The sequence below is a fragment of the Lutra lutra genome, chromosome 15, assembly GCF_902655055.1.
Source record: "Lutra lutra chromosome 15, mLutLut1.2, whole genome shotgun sequence".
Taxonomy (NCBI): Eukaryota; Metazoa; Chordata; class Mammalia; order Carnivora; family Mustelidae; genus Lutra; species Lutra lutra.
This window is the reverse complement of record NC_062292.1, coordinates 11,749,182-11,765,258: the sequence shown is the minus strand read 5'-3', so window position 1 is coordinate 11,765,258 and position 16,077 is coordinate 11,749,182. Positions and strand designations below refer to the sequence as shown.

At 38.0% G+C, this 16,077-nt stretch overlaps 1 protein-coding gene across 7 annotated transcripts in view; it reads left to right on the top strand.

Annotated features, from left to right (window-relative positions):
- AHCTF1 (AT-hook containing transcription factor 1) overlaps positions 1-16,077 on the top strand; it is an 82,758-nt gene that overhangs the window by 14,260 nt on the left and 52,421 nt on the right. For 5 of the 7 annotated variants that reach the window (XM_047703943.1, XM_047703941.1, XM_047703946.1 and 2 more), the window contains 5 exons: positions 464-588; positions 3,285-3,538; positions 6,981-7,161; positions 11,267-11,474; positions 12,723-12,839. In XM_047703943.1, the coding sequence (XP_047559899.1) occupies positions 464-588; positions 3,285-3,538; positions 6,981-7,161; positions 11,267-11,474; positions 12,723-12,839 (885 nt within the window). The remainder of the gene's footprint in view (positions 1-463; positions 589-3,284; positions 3,539-6,980; positions 7,162-11,266; positions 11,475-12,722; positions 12,840-16,077) is intronic. The other 2 variants (XM_047703944.1, XM_047703948.1) reach the window with 1 other exon arrangement.

Below are 16,077 nucleotides of genomic sequence, written 5' to 3'. Positions count from 1 at the left end.
TTTTTTCCTTCTATCGAATTAAAGACACATCCCAGACTTGATTCTTGAGATAACTGTGTTTGGACATTTTTTTATGGACTTTCTCCCCTTTGACTATAGCAGTAATTTTTCTAAAATGCATCAGTTCTTCCTGTTGGTGTGTGAAGAGTTCTTTGAGAGTAGGTCAGGCAGTAAGATTAATGGCATTGAACCAGTTTTCAAACAATCTAGGGAATCATGTATATCCTTAGGACATTTTGCTTAATAAATCTGTACTCTCCTAAAGCTGTTGGGAAATAAGTTTTTAGGTGGGAGCCACCTCAGACCCAGAAGCACGTAAAGTGGGTTTTATGATCAGATTTTAGTTTTAGCTTATTTACTTTTGTGTGGTGGCTTTTTCTTTTTTTCCTTCTGGCTAGAGATAATCAAGTATATTATAGCACAAATATATCGTAATAATATTATCTTTTAAAAATACTTACAGTGAAAGTATGCGAGGCTTAACAGCAAAAGTGACTAGTGGTCTTCTGCCCTTGCCAGAAGTGAGTCGTCAGGCCCTTGAAGATGAAGTATCAGTGGAATCTGTGCTTCAGGGAAAGATTGCTGCAGGTATGGTAATGTCGCTGAAAACTTAGATTTGATTGATTTGTAAGCTAATGAGCATGTACTGTAATTTTTTTACTGTGGGAGAAAAAAAAATACTTGGTTATGGTGGTCTTATATAAGTATAGAACATCTACAATTAGTTATGTAATAACATCTGTATACTCTCAAACACATTTTCACTGAATCTTGGGGTGATTATTTTTCATTTTTCCTTATGGAAAATGCTGTATACTTTGTATCTTTCAGTGTAGGATATTTATATTTAGAAAATAGAAATAATACACAGCTGGCGTTTTTTTGTTTTTTGTTTTTTTGTGTGTTTTTTTTTCTCGGGGTGGGGGAGGTGGTGGGGAGAGAGCGCGTGCGCTTATGTGCACCAGCCAGGGGTGGGGGAAGGGAGAGAGAGAGAGACTCTCAAGCAGGCTCCGCACCCAGTGCAGAGCCTGATGCAGAGCTTCCATCTCACAACCCTGAAATCATGACTGAGCCTAAATTAAGAGTTGAATGTTCAACCAGCTGATCCTCCCTGGTGCCCCTGTTATTTCTTTATGATCCATCAGTAAGTTTTATTGGTGATGAATTTGGATTAGAATCTAAATAGTCATTATAAAAATCTGATTGTAGGGCCGTAGATAATACAAAATACTCAGAAAGTCTTGTGGTTTGTTTTTTTTATTTTTTTAAGATTTCATTTATTTATTTGTCAAAGAGGAAGCAAGGAGAGAGAGAGCACAAGGGGGGTGAGCAGCAGGCAGAGGAAGAACTAGGCTCCCTGCTGAGCAGGGAACCTGATGTGGGACTCAATCCCAGGACTCTGGGATCATGACCTGAGCCAAAGGCAGATGCTTTATCGATTAAGCCACCCAGGCATCCCAGAAAGTCTTATTTCTTAATTCCACTAATCTGAACAAGATTCCAATGTGTAGTTTGATTATATAATGCAGCAGAAAACCATACCAGAGTAGCCATTAAATTGTGGATTTCAGTCTAGTGAAAGATCTTGCAGGAGACTTTTCTGAAAATGAATTTCACAACTATCCATCCTAGCAGGTAGACAACAAAACTTATCAGTCATTTAGCTAGTTAGAGTGCTACCCTCTTGATTATTAAAAGTAGTAACAGTGCTTACTGTATGCCAGGCACTGTAACAACTTTTCATTGAGGTATTAGACCCTTCCTGGTCTGTGTGGCTAAGAATCAAATATCCCAGTTATACAGGCAGCAAGTGGTGAAAGTGATTTTTGAATCCCATGTATTCAGGGCCTTCACTGTGCCATGCTATTTCCTTAAACTAAGTAGCTGCCCTTACAATGTAGTATATCCAGCTGTGTACTTAGATGCACGGTAGACAACAAAAATTGGAAAGTTACCACTAGTCATGTAGCCGCTCAAGGGAAAATTTGAGTCTGTTCTTGATTCCTGTTTTACTTACCTCCCCATATGTTATTCATCAATAAGCCAGTCCTTTTAATCCTGTCACTGAGCTGAATCTCCACATAAATAAAGTCAATCCACTTGTGTTTATTCACGGTCACTGACCAGGCAGAGGGTATTTTTCTCTGGTGTGGACCATGTGCTCCCCCTTATTGTCCATTTTCTGCTTCGCAGCTAGAGGAACATTTCAAAACATAAATCAGATTGCTTAAAAAACCTCCCAGTAAAAAAAAAAAAAAAAACAAAACAAAACAAAACAAAAAAAACCTCCCAGTTACTTTATATTTTGTACATAATAAAATCCAGACATGACTAGTAAAGAGTCAAGAAGGGCTTTGGTATTTCCTATTGTTATACTAGTTATGTCTTCTCAGAGTTTGAACTCTTGGGAGATAGAATCGTGTGTTCCACTTGATGAGCGCCAGAGCACCTGGTTTAATCCTTGTGGTATGATGCAGTGAAAGTGTGAGTTTTGGCATTAGACTCATGATGCGCTCTGGTATCTGTACCCATGCATTTTTTTGCTTAAGATTTTACTTATTTATTAGCAGGAGCAGGGTGGGTGGCAGGCAGAGGGAGAAGCAGGCTTCCCGCTGAGCAGAGAGCCTGACACGGGGCTCCATCCCGGGACCCTGAGATATGACCTAGCTGAAGGCACTTAACAAACTGAGCCACCCTGTAGCCATACTTCTTTGAGCAAGTTGTTTAACTGTATGAAAGCTTAACTAGGGGCACCTGGGTGGCACAGTAGGTTAAAGCCTCTGCCTTGGGCTCAGGTCATGATCCCATGGTCCTGGGATCAACCCTCGCATCGGGCTCTCTGCTTGGCAGCGAGTCTGCTTCCCTTCCTCTCTCTCTGCCTGCCTCTCTGCCTACTTGTGATCTCTGTCTGTCAAATAAATAATAAATAAAACCTTAAAAAAAAAAAGAAAGAAAGATTAACTAAACTTTTCTGAGTTGCCTTATCTCTGTTGAGGTGTGACAAGGAATAAATGAGATAATCTGTTTATAGCACGTATAAAAGCACCACATGGCATGGGGCCCTTAACGAATGGCTGCTTTATTACTGAGATAATAGATATTCAATATATTTCACTAGTTGGGACCACTCTGTTCTATAAATGCTTAGATTTCACTTTGGAAATGATAAAGTTTTATCTATGATGAGCTGTGTATTATATATGTAGAAGATCTAACTGCTGTTTAGTTAGGTGGTGTACATACGGTATTAAAATAAGCAACATTTTTTTTCCCCTTCCTTCTAGGGCGGAGAGGACTTGCTTGCCTGGCGTGTGGTCAGCATCTGGAGGTGGTGCACTCTCTCACGGGAGAGCGGTTGTCTGCCTATAGATTCAGTGCCGTGAGTCAGCAGCCACCTGTGATCCTGGCTCTGAAGGAATTCTCTTGGCAGAAGAGAGTTGGATTGTTAATTGGATTGGAAGAAGCGGAGGGGAGTGTTCTCTGTCTTTATGACCTTGGCGTGTCCAGAGTGGTTAAAGCAGTTGTTCTCCCTGGAAGGGTAGGTACTGGTTAAGGTCTGTGAGCTTCTGCTTTCTGAGCTGTGCTCCTGCTGGGAACACAGGTGTGTTCACTTCATGACTGTTCACCGAGCTGTACATTTATAATTTGTTTACTTTTATGACAGTGTGTTCGTTTTCATTAAAAGTTCAAGATCGAAAAGAGGTTCAAGATAGTATATTATCAAAAGAACCTAACACTTAAAATAGAACTTTCTTATTCTTGGTTAGAAAATTGCAGAGTGAAAGTAGGGGTGACATCAAGGGTTCTAACATTCTTTTCTCTAAAAAGTATCATCCAAGTTTTGTTATCCTCAGTTGTGTTTTTCGAGGACAGTGAAAGTTTACATTAGAATATTATGTTCATTAGTATGGCATTTTTTTGTTTTGTCTTTTTTAATTTGAAACTGTAGCCTTGGAGCACTGTGGAAGATCGGTCTTCCTTGTTGTTTAAGATTTGAATAATATTTAAATAGTGGATTTATTTATAATTTATTAATTCTAATATATGTATGCCTTCCATATGCCAAACATCTTAACCAGTAGTAAGTATAGAAGTACTTTGAATTCAGGTTGTTTCTTCAGTAGGTTTATTCCTGCTCTTCCATATGCTAAGAAAAAGTATGTGCCCTTACCAAATGTACACGCACATATAAATGCAAAATGATGTAAGAGTGGAATTCTCTCTGTACATAGTGTGGAAAAAAAAGTAACAAATATATAATAGCATATAAATACTATACAATATGGACAATATATAAACCATACACAAATGATATATAACATATAAACAAATACATGCATTCATATAAATGTTATGTTGTAGTCATAGAATAGCATTTTTTTTTTTAAAGTTAAGAGGGAGATAAATGTAAGAATGCTATGTTTTTGCAGTTTGGGGAAACAGACTCAGTGGGCAAATATAGGGGTCTGAAGTGGTTTATATATAGCCTGCTTATCTTATATGTACTTGCTAGTGCAGACGTTAAGGGTAGATTTAATTTAGCAGTTTATTGAGTGCTTACTGTAGATCAAGCTGTGTGCTAAATTTTGGAGATGAGTAGAGACATAGAACTTGGTCCACACTGTTGAAAAAGCTGATAATCTAGTGGGAGAAGACAGGTCAGAAGTTTACAGCATAAATATAATAAGTATTTTTTTTTTTAGAATTTTTTTTTAAGATTTTATTTATTTATTTGACAGAGATTGCAAGTAGGCAGAGAGGTAGGCAGAGAGAGAGAGAGGAAGAGAAGCAGGCTCCCCGCTGAGCAGAGAGCCCGATGCAGGGCTTGATCCCAGGACCCTGAGATCATGACCCAAGCCGAAGGCAGAGGCTTAACCCACTGAACCACCCAGGTGCCCCTATAATAAGTATTTTGATAAACTCAAGCACATGGAACATGGAAATGGATAGGTAATTTCTACTCATAGAGGTTGGACGTTTCAGGCAATGAGATCAGCATGTAAAAAGTCACAGTATATGGAACATTTGGGAACTGAGCTTATTTGGAATGGCTGCGGGAGAGGGGAAATCAGAGGTAGGGTCTAGAAGTGCCGAGCGTTGAGATAGTAAATGGCTTTGTTTGTTGTTTGTGGTGTCTGCCTGAACTCTCTGGTGAAGTCATTTTAAGTTTAAAGCAGAACTCTAGTGTAAGAAGCTCTTCGGATTGGAGTAGTTCGGGCAGATAATAATGGTGAGCCGAACCAGGCAAATGACCTTGGAAAGGGAGAGAGGGAGAGGATGGGGCAGATTCAGAATGTATTCAGAAGGTGACATGGATAGGACCTGTTGATCATTTGGTTAAGAGTAACTGAGAAGGAACAAGAGTTTTTATTTATTTTTTAAAGATTTTTTTAATGGAGTGTGTGCATGCGCATGAACAGGAGGGAGGGACAGAGGGAGAGGGAGAAGCAGACTCCCTCGCTGAGCAGGGAGCTTGACATGGGGCTCAATCCCAGGACCCTGGGACCATGACTTGAGCTGAAGGCAGACGTTTTACTGACTGAGCCCCCACGTGCCCTGAAACAAGAGTCTTAGATAAGTTCCTGGTTGCTCAGGAACTCATGGTCGGCATCCCATGAAAGAGGAAGGAGAAAGGAAGGATTGGAAGAGTAGTGATAGATAACCTTCTATAGAAGTTTGGTTAACTAGTTGTTTTTTGGCTAGGGTAGAATATTTCCTTTTAAAGTTTGCTTTTAACTGCCTTACATTAAAATTAATTAAAGTACCATTATCAGTTAATTCATAGAGCATTTGTGTGGGGAATGCAAACTGAGATAGATTTCTTAACCCCTATCTGAGGGAATTGAAGAGACTGTGCTCTAGTATTTATAGACATTATTGCCATAATTTGGAAAAGGAAGACAGTCCATGAAATTACAGCTTTCAGAATTAGAAACACTGTAGAATGTTTTGTGTACCAATGAATTATAGACAGAGTCAGGCTTTTGTCTGTGATAATAAATTACAGCCTGAAAAAAAAAATAAATAAAAATAAATTACAGCCTGAAACAAACTTCTATATTAATGCATAAACCATTGATAATTAATTTCCTCTTTTCTTTCTAGGACTCATCAGTATCATAGTAGAAGTCACTAAGTACTTAATTATCATATATTGTACCTAATTGTGAACTAATAGGAAACAGAAGGAAAGCTGAGTATAAAATACAGACTGTTTATTAGGTACAGACATTTAAAATTTGACACATGAGAGGAAGGGTAAAAACATAGTTCTATAATGTAGCTACAGTATGACTTCTTAAAAATAACTAAAGTTCTTATTAAATGTCAGTGATCCAGTCACTGCCAAAGCTTAGTGTGAAGTCCATTATTATATGGCCCTTTTAAAGAAGGTTAGACCTCTTTGGGCTTCAAGGCATAAACAGGACTTTTGTTTTAAAGAGTAAACAGTAAATTTTTCTTGAATGATTTATTTTTATTCTTCCTCAGGAAAAGAGGCTATCTGATCATGGAGTAGTTGGTTGAGAGCTTTGAAGAGAAAAAATCTAGGTTTGAGTTTTACACCTAATGTCTGTGTGACTTGAATAACCCCAGCTAAACTTTCTAAGTTTCAGCATGGTTTCATCTTTGAACAAGTAGAATTATATATGATCCAGTATCCAGGGTTATCATGAATGTTAGTGAACCAATTAGTGCAAGGCCTGGCATACAATAAACTTGGAGTAAACATCATTATTATTCCAACTGCATGATTTGTTTTACATTGAAATAATGGTGTCATTTTTATTTTATCTGAAGATTTCATAGTGTTATTCAGATTTACAGGTATCAAATGCAAATTTATAATTCTCTAATAGAAAATGTTTAAATCCATGATAACTAATAACCTGCTTTAACTTCCAATTTGTTTGTTGAGTTTTTTAATTGTATTTTCTCACTTTGTATAAGAAAAACAAATGCTTTATTCAATGCTTTTCTAGGTGACAGCAATTGAACCCATAATTAGTCATGGAGGAGCCAGTGCCAGCACTCAGCATTTGCACCCAAGCCTGCGATGGCTTTTTGGTGTGGCCGCAGTGGTGACCGATGTTGGACAGATCCTTCTTGTTGACCTGTGTCTGGATGACATGTCATGCAGTCAAAATGAGTTAGAAGCCTCAGGTAATTGTTCAAAACCCAAAACTGAGCATCTGAATATTCTGATGCAGTGGATTAGTTTGTTTTGTTTTTTTTTTTAATAGTGAAAAATTTTTATATAGAAGCTTCTCTTTATGTGTCTTTGTTTCTTTTATTGTTTGGGCCTATTGCATTACTGTTTTGAGCACTGGATACTTTTGCATGAGTTACTATGTTTTACTGATGAGGTGTTCATATACTTAAAGAAGGTCTTGTAAGAGATGGAGATTTTTATTTGTTTTTCCATATATACTTGAAAAATAGCTGTTATTAAGTATATGCTGGAAGAGGGGCTGAAAGTATAAAGTCTTGATCTTTATCATATAAGACAGTCTAAAATTATGTACTGTGTAGGATCTAACATAGTATTTTTGGCACACTGATTTTATGCCTGCAGTAAGACCAAGTTAGAAATAAGGTAGTATAATAGGAAAAAAAACAGTTATCGAAGGTTTTCTTTCACAAAATAACGTCCTAAGATAGAACTAATGCTACTTAAATTTTTAAAAAGTGAAGAGAGAGAATTTTCTTCCTTTAACACGAATACTTAATGTTTCTAAATCTTCTCCTTATCAAGTGCTTGCAGTTCTTTGACTTTTATTTATGGGACGTTTATGTGATTGGTTTATGCTGGGAGGAGTGCTAACCTAAAATCTTTTTTTTTTTTTTTTTAAGATTTTATATATATATTTGACAGAGATCAGAAGTAGGCAGAGAGGCAGACAGAGAGAGAGGGGGAAGCAGGCTCCCTGCTGAGCAGAGCGCCAGATGTGGGGCTCCATCCCAGGACCCTGGGATCATGACCTGAGGTGAAGGCAGAGGCTTTAACCTACTGAGCCACCCAGGCGCCCCTAACCTAAAAATCTTAAAAAGTGTATGTGTTATAATGTTTCAGGAAAGGACCATTTGATCTTGAAGACCTTTTTGATAGTTAAAGCAATCCTGTAATATTAGGGCAGAGCTGTTCCTCTGTGGATCAGCTAAGAAACAAATGATGATTATTTTATCCCAGTTTATAATGAGCATAACTAATAAAAATTGTCAGTGCATAGTAAAACTGATTAAAACTGCAAGTAGTAAAAATTGTATTTTATCAAAAACTTAAGAACCAAGTCAGATTTCTGAGCAAAATTTTAAATCTGTAAAATGCGACTTGAAAAAAAACTTACCTGGCAGAAATAATGGCCACATGGGCACTTGGGGAAAAAAAAATTCTCACAATGATAAAAACGTTATCTTAAATTCTGGTATGTGCAAAGACCTATGACTGATTAACTGAGTAAAGTTTAAAAGAAAATAATTGACTAGCAGAAATAACAGTAATTAAAAATGAATTTATAGAATATTAGAAATGCTGGGGTGCCTGCGGTCTCAGTGGGTTAAGCGTCTGCCTTCGGCTCCGGTCATGATCCCGGGGTCCTGGGATCAAGTTCCGCATCTGGCTCTCTGCTCAGCAGGGAGCCTGCTTCCCCCTCTCTCTCTGCCTGCCTCTCTGCCTACTTGTGATCTCTCTCTGTCAAATAAATAAATAAAATCTTTTTTAAAAAAAATGCTTGAACTGCTCTTTATGGAAAATTGATAGAGGACTTCAATAGTCTTTTTTTTTTTTTTTTTTTAAGATTTTATTTATTTATTTGACAGAGAGAGAGATCACAAGTAGGCAGAGAGGCAACCAGAGAGAGAGGAGGAAGCAGGCTCCCCGCCGAGCAGAGAGCCCGATTCGGGCCTCAATCCCAGGACCCCGGGACCATGACCCGAGCCGAAGGCAGAGGCTTTAACCCACTGAGCCACCCAGGCGCCCGAGGACTTCAATAGTCTTGATGGAATTTTGTTTCAGAGTTTTGTAGATAATATCATTCTAGATGTAAGGCTAATTAAAAATGCTTATATTCATAATTAAAACTCTTCAGATCAAAATAGTGGAGTTAAAACATCCTTTATAAAATCAGAGGTCAACAATCAATAGTTGAATTCAGCACAAGGATGATTTTATAATGGAACTCTTTGGATTGTGATCAGAGATCAGAATCATTTCTCAGGTATAAGATTTACAGAGCTGTTGAATAAAAAATTGGGGTTTAATGCAGAAGTTTTTGTTTATGATAGTAATTTATGATTACAACTATTTGCACTTCACTGTAATACACATAACACAGAAAATGAAGTTCTGGGGCGCCTGGGTGTCTCACTCAATTAAGCATCTGCCTTCAGCTCAAGTCCCGAATCGGGCTCCTTGCTCAGTGGGGAGTCTCCTTCTCCGCTCTCTGACCCTCCCCTGTGCACGCATGTGCTCTCTCCCTCTCTCGCTAATAAATCTTTTTTTTTTTTAAACGAAATTCTTGATATTTATCGTACTATACTGTTTTATACTTTTCCAAACTTGGTAGAACTCCCACATATCCATCATCTAAATTTAAGTTGGTTTTCAGAATTTACCATATGTGCATTGTTTTTCTTTTCCCTCTTCCCCCTTTTGCCTCTGCATTAATTTAAAGCAAACATTGGCTGTCCTACCATGTAATCGTAATGCCATAATCAGTCCTAACTATATTAATAATAACTCCTTGGTGTAGTCTAATAATGGGTCTGTAATCAGATGGCTGTGGTTGGCTCTGGAGTATCTTTTTGCATTTGTATTGTTTGAATCTGGATCTGAACACGGTCCGCACATGACGCTTGAGTTATGTCCCTGTCTCTTTGAAGGTAGAGCGGACCTTCCTCTATCCTCTCCTTTCCTATTTATTTTTAGTTCTTCTGACTTGCTGAAGAAGTTATTGATAGAATGCCCCACATTTTGGAATTAGTGGTGTTTTCATGTGGTGTCACATTTTGTATTTTCTGCAAATGAAAGTTAGCTCTGATTAGGTTCAGATGTGACATCTGGCAGGGACACTTCCAGAAGTGCTGGATATTTCCTGCTGTATCACATTGGGAGGCATGTGGTGTCTTGTTTTACCTTTAGTGATCAGTGGGTCCAAATGATGACACCACGAACCTTGTTAAAGTCTCCCATCTGCCTTTGTACCAGCGATTCTCAGCCAGGGCTGACGTTTGCCCTCTAGGGGATAATATCCTGGGGACGTTTTTGGCTGTTGCTCCTGGAGGGAGATGGTGCTTCTGGCATCTAATAGACCGGCCAGGGATGCAGTTCACTGTTATGTAGTGCATAGGACCATTCCCCCCAGCAACAATTTATCTGACCCAGAGGGTCTGAGGAGCCAAGATTGAAAAACCCTATTTAAATTGTTTCATCCATCGAGATTGTTACCTAAATCTTTTGATTCAGTAGGGATATAAAAATGATTTTGAAATTCTCTTAATCTAAAGAATTTTCTCATTAACTAGGACTGTTTACCCTGAGATACAGTTTGTTTGGAAGAGGCAGGATAAATGCTTACTATTTCTTTAAGTACTAATTTTCAGGGTAAGGAGCTGGTACACGGTTACTTAAAATGGTTCAGTAAGATCTTTTGTTGGTGAGGACAGGAGCTCAGGAGGTTTGTGTACTTCATGTTTTCGTTCTTTTACATTCGTTATTGTTTATTGATGTTCAAAAGAAAAAATTTTTTTAAACTCATGAGAACCCCTTCATGTAATCTGACAAATCCCCTTTAGACGTTGATAGTTTCCTAGATTTTTGGCACAAGATGTACTAGGCTTATCTTAGTATTTTCTGCCCCAGACCTGGAACTGGCGATTTCTCCAAGGGGAATATTTAGGTTCTTAGTTCTAAATTTGAATAAAGAAATCATCAGCTTTTTTTTTTTTTTTTTTTTTTTTTTTAAAGAAAACCCAGTCAGCTTTGTTTATGATTATTAAGGAAATTGTGTAATCTTTTTTTTAAAAAAGTGTACTTCAGATAATATTTGAGATGTACTGTGAGGTTTAAAAAAAAATCACACAGTTAAATGTATTTTGAAAATTAGAGCATTTAATTAGGCATGGTTGGCTGTTTTATAGTTCAGTGTGCTTTGTTATCACTAATCTAATTTTAATTGACCACAGTAGTCCTCAGTTGCAGCTTGAATAGTGGCTAAAACGTTTGCTTTTATGGTGGTTGTGATCTCTTAATCTTGTCTTGTTTTTCTAGACCTTGAAGTTGTAACCGGCATCCCAGCGGAAGTGCCGCACATCAGGGAGACCGTGATGCGTGAGGGCCGCCACCTGTGCTTCCAGCTGGTGAGCCCGTCGGGCACCCCCGTGTCAGTCCTTCGCTACATCAGCAGGACGAACCAGCTCGCTGTGGGCTTCTCTGATGGCTATCTAGCTCTTTGGAATATGAAAAGCATGAAAAGAGAGTAAGTACAGCTTCTTCTCTTACTTGATTATTGGTAGTTTCTTTCTTAATATAACTTTTTTGTTTTGTTTTGTTTTTTTAAATTAAATTTTATTTTTTTAGTGTTCCAAGATTCATTGTTCATGCACCACACCCAGCACTCCCTCTATGCAATACGTGCCCTCCTTAACACCCATCACCAGGCTCTCACAATGTCCAACCCCTCACCCCTCCAAAACCCTCATTTTTGTTTCTCAGAGTCCACAGTCTCTCATGGTTTGTTTCCCCCTCTGATTTTCCCCAACTCACTTCTCTCCAACTCCCAATGTCCTCCTCAATTATTACTATTTTAAAATTAGCATAAAGAGAAAAGGGTATGGTTAAAAATAAGATTTTTTTTTTTTTTAGTTTTATTTATTTAAGTGATCTCTACACTCCATGTGAGGCTCGAACTCATGACTCCAAGATCAGAAGGTGCATGCTCTCCCGACTGAGCCAGACAGGTGCCCCTCTTCTTTTTTTTAAATAAAAAATCTTTAAAAAATGGATACAGAAGTGACCCTTAATTGAGGGAGGTAGCAGCTCAGCATTATAAACTTTTGATCTCTTTAAAGAGTTAAGGAGATGCCTGTTTATCTCGTAAGTTGTCAGTTTAATATTCATTTTTTTCCAAGGCATGTTGTATTTATTTATTTACTTAGTTAGTTACTGACTTACTTTATTTATTTCTGGCTAAGTACCAGGATGAAGCGGCAGTGCCAGTCCCTAGTAGCTCCATGGGGCGAGTCCACCCCACCTCTCTTTGCTTGAGAACCTTTTACCAGCTCTTGTCTTGGAACTGCTGCTAAGTGAATGCCCAGGGAACCTGGTTTCTGTAGTCTTTCCCCTGGCGCTGTCATCTCTTGGCTAACTGTGCTTTCTATGTGGTTTGTGGGAACTCTTTGGATTCTCATTCACTGGGGTGTCGTGATGGGGAAACTTAAGTGCAGCGAGCTGAGATGGGAGTGTTGTGTCCATGTTCGTCTTTCGTAGGGGGTCTCTTGCTGGTAGCAGTCCACAGTGGCCTACCCTCACCTGACAGGAGGGGCTGGTTTACACACGCGTGTGTGGGGGCATGTTAGTAGTTTTGGCCCTTCCCAAGGCCGTGTCCATTATCTTGCCATCCTGTGTGCGTTACGATCAGGCAATTCTCACACGAGACCCCTTATTCTTTCTGCATGAAATTATAACTTAAAAGTATGAACTGTCCTACTTCTTGTCCCTGTTGTAGATACTACACGCAGCTGGAGGGTGGCAGAGTTCCTGTGTATGCCGTCACTTTTCAGGAACCTGAGAACGATCCGCGTAATTGCTGTTACTTGTGGGCTGTTCAGTCGACACAAGATAGGTAAGTGTGACACGTGTGTTTTTTTTTTTTTTTTTTAAATATTTGTCAAAGATGAGGCCATATTTCATTTTATTGGGAAAAGCCTTGTAGTATACTTTTTTTTTTTTTTTTTTTTTTTTTTTAGCGAAAACAGCATAATTCAGGGAATTAGCAAGTGGTAGTTGAAAGGACTTTGAAAGTTAAATGTTTCTACGTGGTTGAGGAAATTCTGGGATATCAGTGAGAAAAATGGTGCTTGTTTGACTTGCTCAAATGCTCTTTCAGAGTAAGCCAGTACAGGTGAGTGGGCAGCCTCTTACTGCCTTAGACAATTTTTATGGCCTTCTGTGTTCTTGCACTCCTAAAATTTCATTTCTTCTCTTTGTTGTGTATGTCTCTCTCATTTTTATTTACCCTCACTCTGCTCCCTGGTCCTCCTGTTTGCCTTTTTCAGTATATTCTTAGCATTAACTTGGTTAGTTTTTCTGTCATAAGGTTTAATTTTGTCCCAATTATAGCTAGTGAAAAATCTTTCAACTACCCATTAAGTTTGTGCAAATAAAATCGTGTAAGTATTGGTTTTGTGTTATTTTTCTTTGGTGTATTGTTCTTTCTTGGATGATGAGTGAAACAGTTGAGCTTGTGGTATAAATCCCGTGATGGTGATAATGTGCAGTTCCCAGTACTTTCTCTTCCCAAGTCCTTACTGTGGCTTGAGGTACCTGAGTTATGGGCAATTTGGTTTTTTTGTTGTGTATGTGTGTGTTTTGTTTTTGTTTTTGTTTTAGATTTTATTTATTTATTTGTGTGAGTGAGAGAGAGAGAGAGAAAGAGCACAAGTAGGGGGAACAACAGGCAGAGGGAGAAGCAGGCTCCCCACCAAGCGAGGAGCTTGATGTGGGGCTTGATCCCAGGACCCTGGGATCATGACCTGAGCCGAAAGCAGACGCTTAACTGGCTGAGCCATCTAGGCGTCCCTGGATTTTGTGTTCCATGTCCCTACTTGGTGGTTTGGCCTTGCTTTTCTCTGTAGTAAGTCGGGAAATGAAGAATTATTTGCCACTTTGAAATTTGTCAATCCTGGAAACATACTGAAATGGAGATACAGAGCCCACTGTTGGGCTGTTGGGCTAACCCTTAAGTCAAACCCATATTTCCTTTGATCTGAGCGTAGTGGGGGACAGCAGCAGTTGGAGGGATGTGCCCTGTGAGGGGCTCTGGATGGTGGGCAATGTGAAGGGACTTTTATCTAGTCAGTTGTGATATTCTGCTTATTTTTCCTCCTAGTATTGTCTCTTAGGATAAGTTCTATTGATTTTTTATTCTTTATGTGGGTTTTGTATTTTTTTCTGAATTTCGCACATTAAATTCTAGAGTGCTTTCCTCTTATTTTGGAACTTGGCGAATAAGACTGCCTTCTTTTTTTTATCATGCCACTCTTGATTTTTGTAGTGTTATCTGTAAGTGATGCCCACTCTGTTCTTAGAATCATGAAGCTTATCTGAATATTCTATGTTCCTGATTTTCTTTTGTAAAATCCCTGTGAACTGTATACACTTCTCTTTGTTCTCTTTTGAGGTAGTTTTCAGAGCTCTCTATAGCTGATTCCTGTCAAGGTGGGAGCTGGGGCTCCAATCCCCCTGTGCTGTCAGAAATCCACATTTAACTTTGGACACCCAGTGCTCGCTTCCGCAGCACATATACTAACTTTGGACACCCATCCTGCTCCCCAAATTTAGCTACTGATAGCCTGCTGTTGACTGAAGCCCTACCAATAAACATCAGCAATTAGCACATATTTTGTGTGTTAAATATGTTACATAACTATATTTTATAGTATTGCCTTTTGGCTTATTTTTTTTCAGTATATCTATACTGTGCTGTTCATCTGCAAGTTTCCTCAAATTGTCACAAATCTCCAAAAAATTTCCCATTTGTATTTATTGAAAAAAATCTGCATACAAATGGACCCATACAGTTGAAACTTGTGTTGCTCTAGGGTCAAGTGTATTTGTGTTTGAAGTACAAACGAATCATAGATTAAAATATGGGCAGAATATACTGTTCCCGGTTTCTCTTATGGTGATGCCCAAAATTTACTTCTCTTATTCACAACATACCGAGTAAGTAACCCATAGGAACAATTCTCTAATGACTTTTAAACCACTTAGTAGTACTGTATATAATATTCTTTTAATAGGACAGGGTCAATTTAATTGGAAGGTTGGGTTATTTATTCCTACATGATTTACTTTGCGTTTGTCACTATTATTGATGTGAGGTACTTTTGAGATTGGTATTTTTGTGGGCTTCCAGTCTTTGATTTGGGCCCTTCAGTTAGTACGTCATGGGCCTCTTTGAGAATCTGATGAAGGCTGTGATATATATTGGTATGTGACTATAACATGATTTAAGGCAGAATTCCTCACCTGTGGTCTGTGGGTAGACCTAGAGCAGTCTGTGAGCTCCCCGAAATTATATATAAGATTATTTGTGTTCATTTATATATGTATATGAGCAATACATAATAAAATATATGTACATCTGTACAAATAATATGTGCATACATGTATAAATAATATTTATATACAGGTAAATAACACATATATAAGTAATACTTATACACATGTTGGTATGTGTATGTGTGTGTATATATATCTGTGTGTATATATATACATATATATATGTATTAGATGTAGTTGGTATTGGTATTGGTATATATAGATGGTATTGGTATTATAAGTAGATGAAAACAATACAAACTCAGATTACAAGTCTAACTTAGAAAGGTGATGTCGTCCTTCTTTTTCCCCATCAGAGTGTTTATTTAAACAGAATTTAAAAAAGAACAAAAAGAATCACTATAGACTGATTATACCACCACAGAATTATATAGGTATAGATTTTAAATTGTTGCCATAGTGCTCATCAATTATAATAAAAACCACATTAATTTTTAATTTTTTTTATTTAAATTCAATTAATTAACATGTATTGTTTCAGAGGTAGAGGTCAGTGATTCATCAGTCAAGCCACATTAATTTTATAATATGGGAAAGTGGATGAAAAAACTGACTGGTTTTCCCTTTAATGTTTGTTGTCTGCGGTTTATCCTGTTTAATATTTGGTCTTTTAGAGGTTATTCTTTGTTTCACAACCTTGTGTTTATTCATTCCACACACTAATTGAGTGTTTATATGTACTAATGATTGTTGTAGAGAATGGAACGCTGCGTAATGCCAATAAATTTCTGTTCTTC